The sequence below is a fragment of the Lacerta agilis genome, chromosome 16 (genome assembly GCF_009819535.1).
Source record: "Lacerta agilis isolate rLacAgi1 chromosome 16, rLacAgi1.pri, whole genome shotgun sequence".
NCBI lineage: Eukaryota > Metazoa > Chordata > Lepidosauria > Squamata > Lacertidae > Lacerta > Lacerta agilis.
Window position 1 is genome coordinate 29377224 of NC_046327.1, and position 23842 is coordinate 29401065.

Here is a 23842-nt window from a genome sequence, read left to right on the forward strand (position 1 = left end):
CTCATAGTTTTTGCTGTGGGAGAAGATTGCTTTGTCAGCACAAGCAATTCGGGTTGCCTGATTGAATGACCTTCCTTCTCTTTGTGTGTTATGCTGGGGATTCTCTCAGTCTTCCCAGAGTCAATTTTTGGGGGCACATGGTAGGAAGAGGGAAGGAGGCCTTGTTTGGGCTTCTGCTGATGGGGTTCATTAGCTGAATCTCACCTTAAATATCAAACCCTATTTATAATGGCTCTCTCAGGAGTTATGTGTTCCCTATTACAGTATATTCATTCATTCATGTCCCACTATTCCTTATTTGATTGTAGCCTTTTTTTGGCAGACCTTTTCCGTTAACCTTGGGGTTCGCGTTGCACCACGAGGTGAGGGAGAAAAAGGGGTCAATAACGACTCCGAAGAAATGAAATAGAGAAAGAATTTATATTCTGACTGCCTAGGACTGCAGAAGGCATCCACGTGATAATTCACAGCGAAATACAACAGGCGAAAAGATACATACAGCTTTTATCCTCTTCAGAATCCCTCTCCCCTCATTCAGCCTCATGAGTTCATGCACGTCACACCATTAGTAACATCAAAGCAAAAAGGTACTCCAGCCAGGCCACCTGTCAATGACTCATCTTGTGTCTCTCTGGCCAAGACAGCCCTGAGTTTATTATTGGGTGAAAGTTAAAGCTTTTCACCCCCAAGATATGGGTCAGTCTGCCCTTTGGCTGGCTCCTATAATTAAAGCTTTTTGCCTTTCCTCTAATTGGTAGGATCACCCATCAAAGGATTATCCAATCCCCTTCACATCTCGGCCAATTTCTGTACCTTCCACGGGAAGGGGCACTCTGACCTACAGCTTTCCATTGATTAATGATATGCCAGCGAAGAGAGAATATACACAAAAAAATAAGTTTCACAAGAGAGCCTACAGAAAAAGCTGAATATTAAATGGCCAGAAAATTATATGAAGCAAACAAAGGTATGCACTAAGAACATGTTTCACAAAAAGAGCTTATACTAATAACATCCAGAAAATAATATCAAATAAATGGGGCTAAAGTTTTACAAACTCAAATAAGCAAATAATTGTAGAAGCTACATGTCAAATAAAAGAACTTAAACCCCCCATTAGAGAGAGAAAGAATCTCAATTTAATAAGGCTTAAAAGAAACTTACATCAAGCTATCCAGGGAAGGTTTCCAATATAAAATCATAGAATAGAATCATAGGGTTGGAAGAGACCACAAGGGCCATCCAGTCCAACCCCCCACCAAGCAGGAAACGCCACCAAAGCATGCCCGACAAATGGCTATCAAGCCTCCGCCCAAAGACCTCCAAAGAAGGAGTCTCTCCTTGGTAGCAAATTAAAAGACTGTCTTTCAGAAGAAGAACCTACCTATATTCAGGGAGAAGGAGGGTCTAGCTTATCCAGGGGAAGCCTTCTTTTCCAAATAAGATTTTCAGCCCAGAACATCCAGCTCAAAATCCAGCTCTCTCTTTAGAAAGGCAACAGACTCCCAGAGAAAATAGACACAATCCTCAAAAACTTAAAATTACACAAAGCTCCAGGCCCAGATGGCTTCACAGCAGAATTCTATAAGAAATTCAAAGAACCCCTGATGCCCTACATGACACGCCTGTTTAATGACATCATGAAAGGAGGGCCCATCCCCAAAACCTGGACCCTCTCCAAAATAGTCTCCATCCCAAAACCATTGAAGGACAGCCTCAAGATAGAATCATACCGCCCGATTTCATTACTAAACCAAGACTACAAAATATTCACATCAATCTTGGCCAACCACCTGAAAAAATTATTATCCAAGCTAATAGCTCCAGACCAAACTGGCTTTGTCCCTGGTCGCAATATTACAGACCCCATCAGGAAACTACTGAACCTAATTGAACACAGCAAGGCAACTAAACTCCCATTGACAATTATGTCCCTAGACATCCTCAAAGCTTTTGATTGCCTAGAATGGAATACCTATCAGCAGTACTAACTAGCATGAAATTTGGCCCCTGCTTCCTACAAACCATCAGACAAATATACTCTCAAGCCTCAGCAAAATGCAGAATTAATAATATGGACTCAAATACCATAACAATCCAAAGAGGCACAAAACAAGGGTGCCCACTATCTCCCTTCCTATTTATCCTGGCGCTGGAACCCTAGCAATCCGAATCCGAGCAGCCACAGACATCAAGGGGGTGGAAATAAAGACAGAACCTATAAACTAGGACTTTTGCAGATGACCTAATGGTCACAACACCAGATCCCTCAAACACAGCACCCTCCCTAATTAGAGAACTCAACACATTTGCAAACGGTTTCAGGCCTACAAGTAAACTTTGAAAAATCGGAAGCCATGTGCTTTAACACCCCACCTTACATCCAAAGAGAACTCACTAACACCACCAAGATAAAACTCTGCACACCAAGTTCAGATACCTAGGAGTACAAATAACCAAAAACCTTAACAAATTATACCTCCACAACTACAAACCCCTATGGCAACAAATAAACAAAGACTTAAAGAGATGGAACAACATGAAGTTCACTCTCTCAGACAAAATAGCCATGATCAAAATGATCACCCTTCCAAAACTAACCTATCTATTCCAAACCCTCCCAATCTGGATCCCCCAACCCAACTCCGCAAATGGCAGAGAAATTACAATCCTTATCTTCTCACACAAAAAACCAAGAATATACACCAAATACCTACACCTCCCCACCGCAGAAGGAGGATGGGGAATCCCAATATAGAAACATACTACAGAGCCAACCAATACGCCATATAATCCATACATATTAGAAGACAAGACAAAACAATGGATACACCTAGAAAGGGACACAATTGAGAATATCTGCACCACAGCATACCACCTCCTCCCAACAAACTAAGAAAAATCCCCACAACACTTAATAGATACACACAAACCATGTTCAAAGCATGGAAAGCAGAAACGAGGCAAACTATCCCCTACCCCATCCCACTAATTCCCCTGACCCACTATTCCACAAAGCAGCACAAAACCTCCAAACCAAAACCTGGCATCCAAAGGACTATATCGCCTAAGTAGACTTTTATAAAACAACAAACCTCTGTCAACACAAGAAATACAGGACAAATTAGAAGACACCCCAATGCCCTGGTTAACACAACACCAATTACATGCCTATTAAACAATCCAACAAATAAAGTAATATTCAATAAGTGTATGCCACCTATCAGGAGCCAGATCCTGGCCTGCATCCTGGATAGGCAAATGGGGGTGCAGGCTTGGACATGGGCTGGGCCAGGGGGCCAGAACTGACGGAGCAAGAAGGCTCCCCTCAGGTCACTACCTGGGCATTTAAAACAGCCCTCACCTGAGGCCCCACCTGCTTTTCCTTCGTTGAGTTCCCCACCCACCCTTGGTTCAAGCTAATGGTCAAGTAGCTGTGGCTACAGTGCTCACCATTTTATGGGGCTGGGTAGAAATTTATGCACCAGCAAATTGGCTCCAACCCGGTGGTTTTGCCTACCTTATAGCAATCATCACAATGGGTTGGGCATTGAGGCAATCCTTTGTCTTGGATGAAAGGGAGGTTGTAATCTCTGCCTGCCGCCCCAAACGCTGGGGTATCCCATTAAAGGAATCCTATTTGATGTAAGTCTTAGAACCCTGCCCGGATTGACCTATGCATCACCTCTGGTGGGTGGGCCGAAGTGATTTTGATTGCCCCATGCCCAAGCCAAACCTCATTTATCTGTACAGTGGTGCCTCGGTTTTTGAACGTAATCATTCTGGAAGACCGTTCAACTTCTGAAACATTCGAAAACCGAGGCGCAAAGGGCAGTCTGTCAAATTCATTGGAGAAAATTGGGGGGAACCTCAGCGGAAGCAGTTCGACTTGTGAGGCATTCAAAACAGAAGCATTTACTTCCGGTTTTCGGCGTTCGAAAACTGAAAAGTTCGGCTTCTATGATGTTCAAAAACTGAGGTACCACTGTATCAATAAAGTTGTGTCCTGTTTCGATCCAAACCAGTCTTAGTGGTCTTTTATTTATCTGGGGGTTGGGGACTGGGGGGCACGATGCCTGGACCTACAAATATGTTTTCATTCTTTCCCTTTGGAGGAAGAGAAGCAAAGTAGGGAGTAGGGGTGGATGGCTCCTGTGAAACATCACCACACATGTCAAAGAAGCTGGAGCACAATGTGCCATGTAACATGGGATTTTATATCGGATTTTCTTCTTTTATTGATGTCTCCCTGTTGTGGGAAGCTCTCTAATTTAATGGAGGTGGGGGGAGTGCAGGCAACCTAACGGATGAGAATGTTTCATGTGTATGAGGCAAACAATCATAATAATATTGAAGCACACACAGCTTCAAATACACACCACCCTCTATGGGTATGGAGTTATAAACACCAGGGAAATCCATGGGGGATAAGGCTGGGTGGATTGGGGGGGGGGGTAGTCAGGAGCACCCTCACCCAATGACTGGTTCAGTTAATCAAGGTACCTCATTAATGGACCCAGGGGTGCTTCTGTCTGGGCACCCAGATGGGGGTTGATGGGCCACAGCACCCCCAAAATGGGGGTATTGGGGGTCACCCTGATTTGATGTATGACATAGGGCAATCTTTAACCTGGGGTTAATTGATTCAAGATACACACCCAGTGCCTGTGCCAAAACTTGTTGACATCTGTAATTCATAAAGTTGTGGCCGTTTAAATCCCAAATGGTTTATTGCAACTCCACCACTAAAGAGATTCCATGGATCTCCACCACTAAAGAGATTCCATGGATTATGCTGGGGTTTCTCCTGGCAGAGAAGTCCTTGTGCTGGCTTCTGCTAGCAGAACGGGTTAGTTCTATAATTCCCCCCCCCACCTCCTCAGCATTGTGGGCCATCAAGCTAAAAAATGCAGCAGGTGCTCTTCTCATTGGGAACTAAAGTTCATCCCCAGGTCATCACAGATGCCTCAACGGCAATCTCTCGTTTCCCAAAAGGAACAACCCTGTCAGGTAAACTATGGCATCCCAGTCTGACATGGGAGAAGATATCCCAGGGGGCAAATATCTGTGTGAGAAGAAAATGTGGCCTTTGAGCCTCCAGGGGGGTCATCCCTCTGTTAATTCAGTTTATTGCAAGATGTCCTTCGAAGAAGAGAAGACATTGTGCAAGAAGGAGTTGGTGCAAAATCAGTTCTGGTGCAAATCTAACACAATCTGTTGTTCTTGTACGTCCAGCACAACCAGTTATTGCAGGATTTCTTTGCCACTGGGAAATTGCTTAATGCTAACACTATGAGCCTCTGGTTATCAACTTTTCACTTTTCTATTTATTCTGTCTGTTGCAATCTTCTCCGGATGTGGAGAGATTCTTTTTCTTATTTCTCCATACACCATTGTGGACGTTCCTTTGCCCTCTGCTTGGACAGTGCACACTTTGCTAAGAAGATGCCACAACTCTCAGGTTCTTTCTCAATGAAGTTAGCTAAAAAGGAAACATTTCTAATTGGATGTTTTAACATCTCAGAAGTACCCCGTTTTGTTTCATTACAATACGATTCATAACTTTGCTGCCTGGACCAAATCGAAGAGTTCTGCATGTATGAAAGAATGGAGGAAAAACTTTAATACCTTTGTGGAGAACTGGAAGCCTGTCGCAGAATTTTAGAAAGAAAAAACTTCTGTCCCTGTAAATATTGATTATGTTTATGATTTGTTTTAAAAGAGTAATGGGCTGAATCCAATACAGAGACATGGTTAAGCCATAGGCTTCAACAAGTGTAAGCAAGTGCAGCTGTGATTGATTTACGCCATTATGAAGTATATGTCCTCAATAAATGTCTTGTTGCTGGACATGGTAGGGGAAACAAACCACTGAGAAACCCAGAATTTGAGGTTGAATGCTTTTGAAGAAAAGAGCACTTGTTAGAATCATAGAATCACAGAGTTGGAAGAGACCACAAGGGCCGTCCAGTCCAACCCCCTGCCAAGCAGGAAACACCATCAAAGCATTCCTGACAGATGGCTGTCAAGCCTCCGCTTAAAGACCTCCAAAAGGAGACTCCACCACACTCCTTGGCAGCAATTTCCACTGTCAAACAGCTCTTACTGTCAGGAAGTTCTTCCTAATGTTTAGGTGGAATCTTCTTTCTTGTAGTTTGAATCCATTGCCCCGTGTCCGCTTCCCTGCAGCAGCAGAAAACAACCTTTCTCCCTCCTCTATATGACATCCTTTTATATTTGAACATGGCTATCATATCACCCCTTAACCTTCTCTTCTCCAGGCTAAACATACCCAGCTCCCTAAGCCGTTCCTCATAAGGCATCGTTTCCAGGCCTTTGACCATTTTGGTTGCCCTCCTCTGGACACGTTCCAGCTTGTCAGTATCCTTCTTGAACTGTGGTGCCCAGAACTGGATGCAGTATTCCTGGTGAGGTCTGACCAGACCGGAATACTTGTTTACTTGCTAGTTATTGTGAAGGCTCTCTCCCTCCCACCTTTCTCTTTCCTACTTTTCTTAAAATAAATAAAAAATCATCTTAACAACAACAACCTTAACACACAATGACAAACCATCACACACTGGTTAGTGTCATTCCAGAGACATTCTGGGGAGGAAACGTGGGTACCTGGAGTTCTGCTCAGCCACCACAGACAATTTGTAAATGTTAGAACAAAAAGGTGGGGAACGCTGAGCTGTCACACTAAACACTGAGAAACTTTCACCCCTGCAACACAAAAACAATTGAAATACTTCACAAATCCACTGCCTGCAAATGGGAGTTGTGAATCTGGGGGAGGGGGTGACATTTTATCCCTAACTCAAATGTGATATGTCATCTCTTTAAACGGAAGCACAGGAACCTAGGTGCACTTGAATAAAATTAAGAAAAAAATAATATAAGGAACATTAAATATTCCACCTTATGCTCAAACTGTAAATTTATTATTAAACTCATATGTTAGAAAATACCAGTAATCCTCCAGTGACCTACTTACTAAAACGAAAACAAAACCAGGTAAGTTCTGCCTGCACACCTAGAACTTCCAAGCTGTTTGGAGAAATGGACTCTGCATAATAGAATCACAAAACAGTAGAGCTGGAGGGGGTCCCAAGGGTCAATTAGTCTGCCCCCTGCAATGCAGAAATCTTTTGCCCAGCATGGGGCTCAAACCTACAACCCTGAGAATAAGAGTCTCATGCCCTATTGACCCGAGCTAGTCATATAATAAGTTTAATAATGGTGGGTCCACCAGTCAAGAAGGGCTTTCTGTACGTGCTGTGGAGGGAAGTGAGGGACAGATGGGGCTCGTCAACCTGCCCAGGCTTGCACCCCAAGGAGGTCACATTGGTGCTGCTAATACAGGGAGGTGCATTCCATTGTCTCTTGAGACAGATGGATGCCAACACCCCCCCCCCATCAGTTACGGGCTTACTGTATTGTCTGAAAAGGGATGCGGGTGACACTGGGTCTAAACCACTGAGCCTCTTCGGTTTGCTGATCAGAAGGTTGGCAATTCGAATCCCCACAACGGGGTGAGCTCACGTTGCTCTGTCCCAGCTCCTGCCAACCTAGCAGTTCGAAAGCATGCCAGTGCAAGCAGATAGATAGGTACCACTGCGGCGGGAAGGTAAACAGCATTTCCGTGCGCTCTGGTTTCCGTCATGGTATTCCGTTGCACCAGAAGCGGTTTAGTCATGCTGGCCACATGACCCGGAAAGCTGTCTGTGGACAAACACCGGCTCCTTTGGCCTGAAAGCGAGATGAGCACCGCTAGCCCATAGTCACCTTTGACTGGACTTACTGTAACTGTCCAGGGGTCCTTTACCTTTATGTCTGAAAGGGGTTAAGGGATAACTATCTTCACTCTGCTCTGTTTACGGAGCTTTCCAGGCAGCGGCAGAGCAAGCCGATCGGGCGCCTGGGGGCAGGGCGAGCCAGGGCAGGATGCTCCGCGGGGCCTCCGAGGAGTCTGCCTGCTTCCTCCCACTCAACCGCCCTACAGCTGACGGGCGGAGGGCAGAGCGTTTGGGGCAGCGCGGAGCTTTCAGGCGCCCAAGCCACTGCGTCACTCCCAGGAGAGACACGTGGCTTGGGCGCGCTGCAGGCCCCGCAGTGAGTGCCACCCGACACTCTGTCACCCGGGGCGATAGTGGCACCCGGGGCGGCCCACCCCCACTTCACCCCCTTCCTCTGCCTCTGTTCCCAGTGTCTCGCTTCTGTTTAAACAAGAGCTCTGGATTAGTTGAATTGTTGCTGTGACCCACCATGGCAATTCTCATGTGGTTAGAGCAGCTAGGAGGATGCCCTCTTCTTTGATTGGCTGCTTCAGGCAGTTCTTGAAGGGAGTGACTGTGTAACACAGGAAACGCTTCAGTACCTGAGTGAATGGGGACAATCCCTGGAGGATGAGATTGCAAAATGTATGTTCCAAGGGGGGGGCACAAAGGGCGGAAACTCATTGACCCCACAGGGCTGTAACTGCTACAGAGAACATTTCCTGAAGAAAAATGAAAAAACGGTTAATGAACCCTGGGAACAAAAATTGAATCCATTGTGTTTTTCGTTTTTTAAGAGGTGACCTTTCATAGAAACTACAGAATTATATAGTTGTGGAGTTCACCTTCTGCCAATGTTACATTTTTCATCTCACTGTTACTACGTAGCTATGAGTTATACAACATGATTTACACAGTTATTTACGTGATTACTGACTTAACATAACAATGCAATTATTTCCCCACCATTCGTGCCAATACAAAGACCCCTTTCAACAGACAATGCAAAAAAATGCAATTTAAACGAGACAGGGGGGAGCAGTCTATCACATATCATTTGCAGACTGAAAAAAAGCAATACCCATTGTAGACATGGGGCAAGTCAGTGAAGGCCAGCAGTTCCCACTGCTATTTCTGTTTTTCTCAAATCCCCTGACATCCCTGTAAGGTTCTGATTTGAGCACAATTTGAACAGAAGCTCAAAATAGTCATCAAAGTTCATTTTGATATGGTGTCAGATAATGTCCATAACCTCAGGTGTTGACCTCCTAACATAAAAGTGCCTGTGGGAATTTGTGGGGGTTGTGTGCTGGCACATGCGGTACCGTCAAGGGCCAAGGTTCCTCGCAAGAATGCCCACTTTGCCCCCATTACATATTCAGCTGAATGGCTGGAGAGAGTTTTAGTGATGGCGGCAGGCCAGGGAAAGTGGAGCCATAGAGGTTCTACACTGCAGGTCTAACACAGTATAGCACATTTGTCATGGGGCTGGGCGGGAAGGGGCATGCTCTGCATCACACCAGGCAGCCCCTGCCATATCCTTCCTAGGGGCGGGAGGAGACCAGCAGCACCTCCTATTCCCTGAGATGCCACTGTAGAGATGGGCACAGGGACTGCCAAGGAGGTGGCAGATCTGGCCTCCATGAGTGTACCATAGCTGTTGCGGTTACTGTGCTCAGTAGCGGAGCAAGGTGGGGGCGGGGGGCAGGTCGCCCCGGGTGTCACCACTGGGGGGGGGGTGACAAAATGCTGGGTGGCACTCACCGCGGGGGTCTGCAGCATGCCCAAGCCACGCGTCTCTCCCCAAACGGTCCACCTGCCGCCAGCCCTGAACCGTAGGGCAACTGAGTGGTAGGAGGCAGGCAGACTCCTTGGAGGCCCTGTGGTGTCCTGCCCCAGCTGGCCCCGCCCCTGTACATGGCTGGCCCCGCCCCCAGTCACAGGGCACACACGCCGCCCCAGGCACCGATTGGCTTGCTCCACTGCTGACTGTGGTGGCAGCAGTGGTGGTGGCAGGCAATGCATCCCTTTGAGGCTGGGTGTGCCCACCCTGTGGATCCTGCCACTGCAGGGGGTCCCCTCACCCCGCCTCATGGGTGGGCCAGCCCTGAATGTGAGAACACCTGCTTCTGAAATAGCAGAAGAGTTGCAGAAATGTGTTCTCCCTCCCCTCATTTCAATTGAAATGCCACGGTTCCTGATTATGAAAGCTCACCTTTTTGATTCAGAAATGTGGCGGGGGATTGCCTTTCTAATCTGCTTTCCAAGTCTCCGCTCCCACTGACTAGCACATCTTGCCAACAACAAGTGGAGGAAACTTGGCTCATAACACAACCAATTTTCTTAATTTGTTGTTGTAGTTCATTCAGAGGCCGTCCCTCCGGGCATAAGACAATTTGATGATAATCCCTACTGGAATGCAAAAATATTGAATTACCAAATTCAGGCAATTAACATTCACATTAACTAAAAGTACATGTCAATTGCTTCTTGTTGAGTAAACAATGGTTAGGAGGAATAAGTTTCTCACTTAAATGGTGGATATTGCTGAGAAGGAAACTAAGCAGAGGAACTCAGAGAGGGTGATATTTGCTAGGATATTTGTCAGGGAAGGATGGGGGAAATCCCCTCCCATGCATTTAACTGACAATAAAGAGGGTTATATTTGCTCAACTGAACCAGTTGAACAATTTCCCTCCCCTGGGAAACTGCCCTGCAGATAAACAATCGATTATGGGCTCATCCACATTTCTGCTTGTCCTGTGCCTAAAAGATGGGGTCCAAGCAGTTTCCCCCTGTTTTGCACATTTCCCAGGAGAAACCCACTTTTTAGCTCTAATTTGAACAAATGGCAATCTGCAGAAAACTCAAATTGCTGTTTGCTCTGATTGAGCACTAAAGAGCAGTTTTTGCCAGCAGGACAAGAGGGAGTATGGACAAGCCCTAGGTTTTATGCAGCATGTAGACCCATTGAAATGAATGAACCTAAGTTAGTCATGTTCATTCATTACAATGGGTTTACACAGAGCAAAACTGAGATACACCATTCTGCTCAGAGCTGCATAGCAGGGAAGTTCTGTACCAATCTCCAAACTTAAGAGTGTTGAAAAATTCAAATTCAAATGAGACAACATCATACACACATTATTTCACTGAAATGTGGTTTTTATGATACCTTTATTATTTGACTGCGTATAACACATATACGTATCCTGTGTCTGTTGTGAAGGTACATGTTTGCATAAAGATAAAACATGTTCCTCAGCTACCTTTGCCCATACTGCCATTTAATCCCAGGATGGGGAAACCGGACATATCATCATCATTTACTATATTTGTATCATGATGTCATCAACAAAAACCACAGAAGAAAAGCACAGAAATATGTGAGTATGGCTTGTGTCCCATGTGCACCTTGGTGTGACATTCAGGTGCAATGACTACAAAGAGAGAACTTGTGGGATGAAACATGGCCACAATTTATTTTAGTTATCAGAGTTTGGTATGGTGTGAAACAAGGGTCCATCTATTTGGGAAGTCCGCTTGCTGAGCAATACCTCTCTCAGCCCACCTGCCGGGCAGCCAGAGGAAGTCTCCACAAACTGGGCCCAACATGGCACAGGCTGCTGCAGCCTGAGCGTGTGGCAGGTGTCCTCTGCTCGCTGAATTAGGGCTGAGGCCTTAAAACTCCATTCCCCAAGCCTCCTTTTGGGAGTCCCCCCACAAGCTGTAGATCCTGCCCACAGCTGTGTCAAATTGGAACTGCAATACAAGCAGCACATAGCCTTGGGGAAGTGAAAAGCTCGCCACCTCAAGCCAGTTGAGTGGAGCCAATTCCTTCCCAACCCCACCAGCCAGTGGCCAGTCAAAACCTGAAACACAGAATCAAGGGAGAGGAGCAAGTTTTCTCACATCCAGGGCCAGATTTAGGTTTGATGAGGCCTAAGCTACTGAACGTAATGGGGCCTTTTGTATGTCCAGCTGTCCTTTGTCAACAACAAATTGTCACTGTTTTCTGTGTTGAACATATGCTATATGGTAATTTATGGACCTAATAGGTATTTAAAGCCGTTTGCACATCTAGTTCATGCAGAATGTAGGCACCTATATATAGAAATGAGCAAACCAGTGATATTTTAGGGAGCAGGCGCAGGCCCCATTTCTTACATGATAGGATCCTACATGACACAAAACACTGTTGCTTTATATAGGTTTTGTTTCATTTGTTTATATTTTGTACATCCAGGTTTTTTTCCCCTTTAAATTTTGTGGTGGCCCCCAAGAGAGTGGGGCCCTAAGCTATAGCTTGTTTAGCTTATACGTAAATCCGGCACTGCTGACATCACACGGGCGTCACAAAATGGCCCTGTTACGTAATGGCACTGTGCCAAGATTTCCGATACAACAAAAATGAACAGCAAACAAGATAAGCTCTTCCCTTCCCACTTCAGATCAACCACGACAAGTAGCTTTTAAGACTCCATAAATGCCTTCAGAACTGGAGGCCAGGGACTGCCAATGCAAATTCAAGTGACCCACAACAGGCTTTTTCTGGCTTCATTATTTTTTTTACTTTCTTGCATCAGATTGAGGAGGATGGCCCAATTTTCCTGCACTAGGTCACAGAAGATATTTAGATAGCCACAACCACTACAGCTGGTGGCATAAAGTTCACCTGTTTTCTGATAGGTTCTGAGGAATGTCAGGGGGTGGACATGTGGCTCTTTCATGTTTGCTGGGGTTATAAAGCTCTGGCCTCCAAACGCATCCAGGGAGACAAAGGCAGAACTTGCTTTTCCATTGTGGAGATTGCAACATTGTGGTCATCCCCAACAGAGCTCCAGCTCTCAAATCATTCAGGGCCATGTTGGGGCTGCGGTTTTTCCTCGGTATTCTTATATTCCATTTTGCTGCTGCACAGGAGGCAACGTTGTAAGTTATAACCGGCATCTTCCTTTAATATTTATTAGTTTATTGATTAGCTTCTTTGTTTAGCACAATGCTGCTGTTATCTGATGTTTATGAAAATCCAGGCCTTTGGTCAGGCTGACATTTCCAGCTAAGATGAATAGAGAGTCGTCGTAACTTTTCTCCAGGTATTATTAACAGGGCAGGGTTAATAAGAGCAAGGTGTGAAAGTCTTAACTGTAGGGATTTTTAAATATTATATATTATTGATTTATGCCCTGACTTTCCCCCCAATGGAAAGACGGCTTACAGATAAAAACAACCGCTAAAAAGTAGAAAAACCTATGAGCACTGATAAAACTAAAAGTATATACATTATAGATATACATGTATAAATCTGTTTAAAACATACCAATGATTACAATAAGAACAGCACATTTTATGTCAAAGTGTTGTCAAGCTTTCGTTGGTCAAGTGGCCAGCAGTTGTACAGAATGTCTCCTGCTTGACAAGTTTCACCTGACAAAATTCCCTTACCTGTATAGGTATTAAAGGTGCAGTAGCCTGAATGAACCAGAATGCATTTGTCCTAATTGACTGTGAATAATAAAGTATTGAATTTTATAATTAACTCATAGTTCTTCTGGGTCAGTATTGCCTAACGCCATAAAAACTTTCCATGCATCTGAAAGCAGGGTTTTTGCCTAATAGCTAAATGATTTTTTCATGTGCTGCGAGTTGCTTTTGCTGGTACGAACTAATACAGCTGCTCTTTTGGGATTTCACAGGCAGTATCTCCTAATAGTACCTTCAGTACTGCAGAGTGACTCTGCAAATACAGCCTGTGTGCAACTTCTCAACAACAATGAGACTGTAAACCTGAATGTCTTTCTGGAATATAGAGACGTAACGTAACTGTTTTCCAAGAAACTGTGCGAAGGAAAAACTTCTTCAAATGCAGCTACTTTATGGTAAGTATTTCTTGCCTCCATGACAATTAGAAAGAGACATAATGGAGAAGAAAAGGGAAAGGGGACCGTAGACTTGTAGAGGTGGAAGGAAACCAAGGGTCATCTAGCCCAACCCTGTAAGGATGTTGAAATTACAAAATAGGATAGGGAAGAGGGCAAGAAAGGATAGGAGGCCTATGAAAGAGCAGAAAATATTTTACCTGCCCCCCCTCCAATCTCCAGGCGGTGCGAGATCCCAGGTGTTCCAGATGCTTACTCAGGGTTCACATTCCATTTTGGAAATGAGGCACAGCAGAAACTGTGGTGTCATTATGATATATGGTTTATTTACACATATATACAACCTCAGCTTACGATGGAGGGGTTCCAAGCAATGACTTTCAAGCAAATTCTTTTTCTCCCATTCCAGCCACTTTGGAGTCAAATTGCTAGCCCACATTGTCCTCTGATCCCCATCCCCTCTTCAGTTTGCAGTGTTTTTAACTGGCACCCCCCCCCCACTCACATCGGGCAAACTGCCTTCTGAAACTCTCTCCTAAAAACTCTGGCATTATCTTCTGCCAACCCCCAGAGCCCAGGGCGGGGCTCCACCCACCTGCTGGCTGGCATATCCTTTACCTTCTTGCCTTATTTTTATTCTGTGAACTGTCCTGAGATCTTTTGATGAGGGTGGTATATAAATATAATAAATAGATAGATATATGCATAAATAATTGGTCCTTCACCACCTCTCCCCCCCCTCTTTTAGTGGCCCACTCTCTAGGTGATTTCCTGAATGGCTTGGCCTGTATTTTAAGCACTTTGCATTTGGCATTTGGGATCAGAAGGGGAGTCTTATAACAATAAAATAATTATTAGCTGAGAATGCAAGCGAAGCATTTTAAATGCTGTCTTTGCAATAACCCTTTGGAATAGGTCGTTATTCAAAATATTCTTATCTTCCTATGGCAGACAGTACAGAGGCGGGAGGCCTCACACTACTAAATAAAGGTCCCCATCAGGAACTGCTTAACTGAGAACTTCCCAACTCTCACCTGTTACTTTGCCATGGTGCTACATCACCCTACCATCAGAAACAGGGCAGCTGGTTAAGTTAGTCATATGCCTCTTTCAGAGCATTATCTATCTTGTAGCTCAAAATACGTGCAAATCGAATTGTGCTTTTAATTGGAACAACTCATGCATTCCTGTAGACATTTTTCACTAGGCTTTCAACATGTGTTCAGAGAAAAGAGAATCTAACGATTTGCCTTGTTTACATCCTCACACTCGGGGTTTTTGTTGGCATTTGTCTGATTCGAGAGACAATGGACTGCGTCTCTGGAGGTGAAGTCAAACTGCTGGAGAATCGCGCACCTGCTGTGGTTGCAGAGACCAGCAACTTGTAACAACTGCTGCCTCCTGTGTTGTTTTTGCTGCGTTAGCAGCACTGAAGTGATCTCTCTGGGGCACAAGCCTGCACAGTGTGTATGGGGTCCTGGGCTGCCCAGACAACAAGACCCCCTATTGACCTTTGCTGATAAGGAGACTGATATGTTTGGCAACAGCCTGGCTGTAGAAGTTGCCGAAGGAGGTGTCAAGGTGCATCCAACTCCACTCCAGATTTGTGAAGGGTTTACTCCTTAGCCTTTTCTGCTCCCAAATATCCTGCAAGGCAGGGGATGTTTAGGATCGTTTTCCTTCTCTAGATGGGTAACTTCAAAGGTTGATGAGCCTCATCTGTTCCACAAGGCAGCATGGGTGAGATTAAGTCCCCAGATAGATAACATATCCAATATTAAACTGATAAGAACTTACTTTGGCTAACATCAAGTGTATTATCTGTTCTATCACTTATGTTTACCAGACAGGTAAGCCATGTAGCTATGAGTCGCAAGGGGGGCAACTACAGGTGCTGGAATCCTTTGGAAAAGGTGGCAAACCTCCACACACTTGCAGGTCTATTGTAGCGTTGCTTGGTTTCTTCCCTCACAGGTCCCTGAGGCCAGTTCGAACCCTGTGGCTTACATCACCATCTCTCTCAAGGGCGCCACGGTCAATGAGACAGAGAGGAGGGTTTGGCCATTCAGAACAAAGGCAGCGTTGTTTTTGTTCAGACTGACAAACCCATCTACAAACCTGGACAGGAAGGTAAGTGATGGTCACTGCATTATCTCTTCTACAGCAATGTGTAAAAAGTGTTTTGCAGCCCTTCTCAGACTCATCAGGAATAGTCTAAATGCTGTAAATATGGGGAATTATGGCAAGAACTGCATGTTCAGCAGCAGACCCTGGTCTGGAGAGCCAAGACACTACTTTTTATGGGACAAATTTGTGGAGGGGAATTATGGATACCATCATCATCATCATCATTATCATATAATTTACTTATACCCTGCCCATCTGGCTGGGCCTCCCTAACCACTCTGGGTGGCTCCCAACATATTAAAATCACAATTAAACATCAACATTAAAAACTTCCCTAAACAGGGTGCCTTCAGATCTTTCTAAAAGTCAGGTAGTTGTTTATTTCTTTACATCTGATGGAGGGCGTTCCACAGGGCGGGCACCACTACGAGGCCCTCTGCCTGGTTCCCTGTAACCTCACTTCTTGGAGTAAGGAATCGCCAGAAGGCCCTCAGAGCTGGACCTCAGTGTCCAGGCTGAACGATGGGGGTGGAGATGCTCCTTCAGGTATACTGGGCTGAGGCCGTTTGGGCTTTCAAGGTCAGCACCAACACTTTGAATTGTGCTTGGAAATGTACTGAAACGTGGTCTGACTGCTGACATGTCCATAAATCTGCTACCAGAGGCAGTGTTAGGTTAGTGTAACCCATGTGGCACCACTCAGCACACCACAATGCTATAGAACGGAGGGCAAGAGCAGAGGGAGGAGCACTGAATTTTAGCATAACAGGGTGCTGCGAAATTTTCAGCCCAAAGTCCACCACTTCTACAACAGATTAGTACAGGCTGATACTGGGTTGGGAATGCAAGGAGGAAACCTAGAAAGGCTAAACTACTTAGGTATTAGGTATAATAACCCACATTTCAAACTCAACCCACTTCACAAACCATGGTGAATAGAACTGGTAATCTGATTCAACCTTCGCTGTATGGCCGAGGTGGAATTGAATGAAGGTTTTTTCATGTCCAAATTGATCCACTTGCTCTCTTTTTTTCCTGGATTGCAGTTTCCCAGAATGATAAAACCTTGCTGTTAGCCAGCAGGAAAGCAAGTGAATTTCTCTGTCTTTTCCTTTCCCCTTCCACAGTGCTCTTCCGAATTGTTTCTCTAAATACGCGTTTCGAACCTGATCCTCAAACTGTAAGTAGGCCCTATATGGTCAGGAGGAAGAATTTCCAAAAAGCTCCTGGTTTATATTTAAGTCTTTGTGAACCATCTCATCCACTTTATAAGTAGATGCACAACCCTAACTATAGCTTAACACCCAAATAACACACAGTCTGAGGCAAAACTTTTTTGCTCCAGTGTTTGCTTGATCTGCTCTAAATAGTAGTCTATACACGTAACTCCAAATGAACTGAATCAGACGAAAGTAAACAGTTTCAAAGAAGCTCTTTGGCCTACTAATAAGTGCTTAGCACACATGCAGGATTTTTGCTTTGAAGTTAAAAGCTAATGTTCTCCACTAAGGTTCCTGCAAATGGACTGAACATATCTATTGTGTCTGTGAATGGTTTTGAATACTGCTTCTAGGAAATGAAGCAACTCTGGTCATTGTTGGAAAGTCAGTAAATAAATTAAACTTGTGGTAGATGGAATGGAAAGTTTAGCCATGAAACAAAGGGATACAATGACGTTTTAGTTATCCATTAAAACGTATAGCAGCCTTGGAAGCTGTTTTAACAGCAATTGTCTGCATTCTTTGCAAACTTATCAAAGCAGCAAATCTACAACATACTCAGACAACAATGGTTTAGTACATGTTACCAATGCAGGCTGACTAATTTGTGAAAATCTAGAATTTCTTTTCTTCTGTTCTGATTAATGATGTCCTCAGGTTTGCCATTTATTGGGGAAAAGACAGTCTGCCTTGAAGGACAGGAGAACTGTCTATGGCTGTCTGCTAGCAAGCATATTCACCTGATATATTTTTGTTCATCCGTACGCACAAAATGCAAAATATTGCAGCGTTTTGGCTGCAAATACTAAAAGAAGGCTTGTTTCTAATCTTGCTCATTGCCTAAACATATTCCCTTATTTTGTTCCACCATCACTGTGATACAAGCTATGCTGCCTCATATATTTAACAGAGCGAAACTGTGCTATTTTTCATTCAGGGTTCAAATCATCCCTTTAAACACTTGTTGATTAGGAGTTTTGATGCTCAACTCTGAAAAGCTGTTGACATTTAAAATATTTTTCAAACACTAACATTCTCTTCACATTCATCTCTTTCAGTATCCTTTGGTCACCGTTCAGGTAAGAGTGTTTTTTTTAGATGCTATTCTGTATTGTATTGTATTGTATTGTATTGTATTGTATTGTATTGTTGTATTGTATTGTATTGTATGTATTGTGCAAGCCCAATTGTTGCACCCCATCTCTGAGCAGTGTGATTCCAGGGGCTCCTGGCATGCTTACCAGGATTCATGTTTCCTTTTGGAAATGAGGCACAGTAGAGATTGTGGTGTCTTTATGATAGATGGCTTATTACACATCTATACAAGGGGTTCACAGCTTCAACACCCCCCAAAGGGTCTTGCTTCTCCCTTAGCCACAGCCTTGGATTCAAACAGAACTCAAGACATTGCTCTCTGACCCTCTGCTTGCTGCTGCATCATCACAGCAAACTCTGCTCAGAAACTCAGCTTTGTTCCCCTATCTAAGAGGTGGAGAAAGGTGCCTCATTTGCTGTCTAGCACAGAGCCTCCTTTTCTTTGTTCTCTTTATGGCCCATCACCCAGGTGATGGGTAGCTTATTTAACACTTGCTGGATCCAGCAGATGGATGAGTCTCAACTCCCCATTTCCCAAACTCATAACTCTATTGTGCTTGAAACTGATTAAGTTGATGTGATTATTTGTAATACAACTTGTATGAGGAAAAGGAAAAGTGCAGTTTGGCTGGGCTTAAGGCACAGTCCACATCTATCTTTGTGTTAGAGGCGAAGGACTGGGATGAGGGTCTAGGAGGGAAGGAAGAGAAGGTACTTGGTGTCAGGGCTGGCTCCTGTGCAATGCCCCAGGCGAGCATCCCGTCAGGGACTGGTTAGCTAGATGATGAGGAGTGGTGGGGGTACCAGTTGGGGAACCCCCAAGGGAAGCTGCAGAGGAGGAACACACAGAGCCCTAGGATTGGTGGCGGGGCACTGAGGTGGGTCAGAGGAAGAATGGAGGGAGGAATGGTTGAATGCTGAAGAAGCAACATGCTTTATTTTAGTGAGCAAGGAGAGCCTGTGACAGGGAGCAGCTCCAAGGACACACATGGCAATGTGTAGGTGGAACAGAGATTCCAGCTGCCCCGACGTAATTTGAGGCCGCTTGGGAAACATCTGGCAGAGAGGAGACCTAGAAGAAGTAGAGGGCAGGGACAGTCAGTCCTGTCAACTGTTGGCTTCCTCGCAAGCTTATTATTATTATTATTATTATTATTTATTATTAATTTATTTGCCTCTATGTTGATAAGTGGCCTTCAGATTTGTGCTGGGTTTGACTGCTACCTGCTGAATGCTAATCTAGTTTCTCCTGAAACGAAGCAACCTGAGTTGAATCTTTGGCTTCTCGCCTTAATGTGCCTTTATTCTGTGCTTCTAGGATCCCCAGAGGAACCAGATATTTCAGTGGAGAAATGTAACATCTGAGATCTCTATTGTTCAGCTCTCATTCTCAATAATTTTGGAGCCAATTCTGGGAGACTATGAAATCATCGTGCAGAGTCAATCGGGAGCTAAGACCTCTCATATTTCTCTGTCGAGGAATTTGGTAAACATATGTACCTGTTATTTTCTAAGGTTAGAAAACAATTAGGACTTGCTGGAAGATGAAGGTCCTTAATTTTCTGGCAATTATAAGTGAAGGGCCGGTATAAAAATGTAGCTACTTGGATTTTCAGAAAAGCCACATACAACACACAAATATTCAAAGGCAAACACATACTTATCAAAGCTGGAGTTGTATGTATTTGCTGGTAAACAAACCTATTAAATCACCTGACGGTAACCCGACAGCAACCTGACATTTTAGTAAACCACCTAAAATCCAATTAGTCAACCATTTGTTTATAATGCTGTTTCCTTATAATAGTATCACCATTCTCTTAGACGATTCTCAGCACAAATGATATAATTACCTCAGGTTAAGAACTTAATTCGTTCTGGAGGTCCATTCTTAACCTGAAACTGTTCTTAACCTGAAGCACCACCTTAGCTAATGGAGCCTCCCGCTGCCGCTGCGCCGCCAGAGCACGATTTCTGTTCTTATCCTGAAGCAAAGTTCTTAGCCTGAAGCGTTATTTCTGGGTTAGCGGAGTCTGTAACCTGATACATAGCTGTCAACTTTTCCCTTTTTTAAAGGGAAATTCCCTTATTCCGAATAGGATTCCTTGCAAGAAAGGGAAAAGTTGATAGCTATGAACCTGAAGCGTCTGTAACCTGAAGCGTCTGTAACCTGAGGTACCACTGTAGAAAGTTTTTCGCTTTAAAACGCAGTATAAAATATATTTTAAATAATAATAATGCTGATAATCATCTGGGAAGTGTGAGGGTGGTCTGTCTCAGAAAGTGGGTCAGCTGAGGAAAAGGCTGACCAGACAAGCTTCAAACTTTGCCTCACACACATGCCGAATCACTGGCAGAGCATATACTAACAGTGCCCGGGTGTGTGTGTGTGTGTGCGCATGAGGAACAGCACATGGAGGGAGCCTGCCGCAGCTCACTTGCAAAGGGGGGGGGCACACTCATGCGCCACAGTGCAGCCGATGAGAGGGGCAGGGAAGCAGCCATCGACTCTCCTCCTCCTTTGCCCCCAGGTCTGACCTGACCCAGGAGTGGTGCTGCGGCTTTGGGCCATCGTGAGAGCCCACAACTCCCTTGCGTGCCGAAGCAAAGCTCCAATGAGAGAGCCTGTCATGGGGGCGCCTAGTTGTGCCGCTCAAAAAAATGTGCCCAGGGCCACGGCCCCCTCATGCCCCCCCCTGCTACACCAATGTGCCAAAGTGTTCAAAATCACAAACTGTTTCTCTGGAATATATGTTTGAATGTGTCTTTTCCCCTCTTCAGTATTACCAAAGTATGACATCACTATCAGTGCACCGAAAACAGTCTCTGTGGAGAATCCAGATTTCATTGTGAAGGTGTGCGGCATGTAAGTATCGGACCCAACGGCTGAAGTAGAAGTGTTTAGTGGTGGAGACTGATCTACTGGGGCTGATAGGGCACAACACTACCTTTGAAAATATCAGGCTATTATTAAAAATTCCCTACTCTCAAAGCCATGTACTCTTTCCTGTCCCACACATAGTTCCCTCCATTCACTCATTAAAAGCTGCAGCAACTGCGGGGTGGAGCCAGGTAAGTTAAATAAGTCTGAGCCGCATGTGCAAATCCAGAGCATTTTTTCAGAAGGTATCTATGGCTCTGCTTCCAACAGACCCCTTCCCTAGCTTGAGTTCAGAATATCTTGAATGTAGAAGGATGAAAGAAAATGCTGTTACTATCATTTATAGCTTGCTTTTTGTGAGCTTATCAGTGAATTTTCAAAACAAAAAGCTTGGTCTCTGTATGTATCTGGATATGACTCCACAGCCTCTCCCAAACCTGGGAGATATTCTCCCAAACTTCAGTCATAGCAGCAGCTGATAATGATTATTCACATTTCTAAGACTGAGATATGCTTGGCAATATGTTCTGCTGTGCTCTGATGTATTCAAATCAAATGTTTGTTTGTTTGCTTGCTTGCTTGCTTGCTTGCCTGTTGCTGGAATGCTTTGTTTAGAAAAGTTTTTAATGTTGATGTTTTATCGTGTTTTTAATATTCTGTTGGGAGCCACCCAGACTGGCTGGGGAAACTCAGCCAGATGGGTGGGGTATAAATAAATAAATATTTATTTATTTATTTGTAATATATTGAAGGGGTATGTGCAAAACTCAGTATCCCACCTTCCCCCTTCATGTATTCTCCATTTAGAGAAAAAGATATTTTGGGTACTGAATAGTTAAATAAATCTTGTGGTGGAGAGAAAACACTTGCAACAGGAAGCCCTTTCCCTTCACATTCTAAAAGTATTTGCATTAGTTTTTTTTAGTGATGGATGTGTAGGTATAAACAGTGCATGAATTCAAAAACTTATGTCGTGGTATGGTTTAATTTCTAAATATGCAGTTTGGAGTCAATCTTGTCTGAAAATCATACTTGCCCACCCCTCCTTACATGGAAAGTCTTCCCTTGTCCATAGATGTGCAGAGAATAATTGATGTTTTTTTTCAGCGAGGAGGAGACAATGGTACTCTGCACATGTGTTACGGCACCCTTTCATAAATAAATGATGCACAGGTCATGTTGTGATGATAACGGCAAGGTTAAAAATTGCAGCCCCATCACTTTAAGGAAGGTATGTTGGGAATCAACTGGTGCCTACAAAATTTGTGTCAGCATGCAAAGGCAGCTGACATTTGCTGAGGCTAAATGCAAAACTCATCCGGTGCATTTATCATAGGAAACACATTTCAAATGCACCTGCGAATCTGCAGTCCTCTCTATATTTCTAGCTCTTGCGTCTAGGATATCTATTCTCAAATACTGTATGCTTCTTTCCCTTCTAGGTATACCTATGGGCAGCCAGTTCAGGGAAAGCTCAGCTCAGTGTGTGCAGAAATCTCAATTTTTATGGAACTTGCAAGAGGGACCCTGTCTGTGAATCTGTTAATAAAGAAGTAAGAGACACAGTTCCTTATCATTTTCCGTGATTCTTCTCCTTCCATTGTCTTCTCCTGTTTTCCTTTCCCATTAGACCTTTCTGCACAGTCAGAAAAATTATTCCACAAATAATGATGGGTGTATGCAGTCCAGTTTTCAATGAAGTAAAAATGCTGCGTCGTCCGATCCTTTGAATTATACTCCGCAGACCTCAGCCCAGTGTAATATCCACAGTACTTCTCCTGCCCTCATGTAATGGATAGGGATGGAGCTGCGTGGGGGGGGTGGTGTACAGACTTGCTGCCAGGAGGCAGATCATAGAGAATCACAGTATTGTAGAGTTGAAAAGGGACCACAAAGGTCATCTAGTCCAACCCCCTGCAGTGCAGGAATATGCATCTGTCCCATGAAGAGATCAAGCCGGCAACCTTCGCATTATCAGCACCACAACAGTGGCGGAGAACAGTCTCCAGCGCCCAGGGTGGGATGCTGAGGGGCGGGGTGAGCCTTTGACCACTCTACAGCTGGGGGGAGGCAGGGGCCATCTTGTCACACCACCCCAGAATGGCACCCGGGTCGGACCGCCCCCTCCACCCCCCCCCCCACTTCATACGCCCCTGCACCACACTAATCAACTGAACTAGCCTCCCCCTTTTTCCAGTCTGTTGGATGTGAGCTCTAACACTGCCTCCACAAATCTGAATAAAACATGAGATTTGTGGGAATCTCAGAAGGGAAAGAAATCTGGGAGAGAAAGCTGCAAAGATAAGGAAAGTTGGCTTGTATTGATTTAAAGACCTCTGATATTTCTCTAATTTATTAATGGTGGGTTTCCAGAAGCAATTTCCAGCATAAATTGGATACTGCATGAAGAGGAAAATGTTGCTTTTTTAAAGGACTGCCTTGGCTTGAAGAACTTAGGAGCAAAGGATAGGGCATGCACTCATATTTTCTCAATGAGCCAACTGGACATGGGCGAGGGAATTGAATCATGTCTGCAGGGCCTTTGCAGCTGTCCATGTATAAGGGCACCTTTCAGATCTTCCATTGAACGTGTGGAAGTCGGGGTGGAGCAGTTCTAGCAGGGCTACAGCTGTGTGAACAGGGCTCTGGCCACTCTTGCCAAAATCTTCCAAATGGATATTGGATAATTTAAGCAAAAACACGCATGGGAAACAATACTTGGAGCTGGACCACGGGAAATTGAGGGGCAGCATGTTGCCTTCAGACTCGGCTCTCTTAGGGATGCTGCAAGGACTGGGCTCCATGAGATCAATAGTGAATATCAATCTAAGTAGGTGGACACCCTGGACCATATTCAGACAT

The 23842-nt window shown here is 44.5% G+C and overlaps 1 protein-coding gene across 1 annotated transcript in view; it reads left to right on the forward strand.

The window, feature by feature from the left end:
- Window positions 1–15522: 15522 nt before the first annotated feature.
- LOC117061167 (ovostatin-like) overlaps window positions 15523–23842 on the forward strand; it is a 49940-nt gene continuing 41620 nt past the window's right edge. The window contains 9 exon segments of the mRNA XM_033173852.1: window positions 15523–15548; window positions 15705–15787; window positions 16912–16964; window positions 18063–18083; window positions 19418–19562; window positions 19565–19585; window positions 20881–20965; window positions 22423–22451; window positions 22454–22533. Of these exon segments, the coding sequence (XP_033029743.1) occupies window positions 15523–15548; window positions 15705–15787; window positions 16912–16964; window positions 18063–18083; window positions 19418–19562; window positions 19565–19585; window positions 20881–20965; window positions 22423–22451; window positions 22454–22533 (543 nt within the window).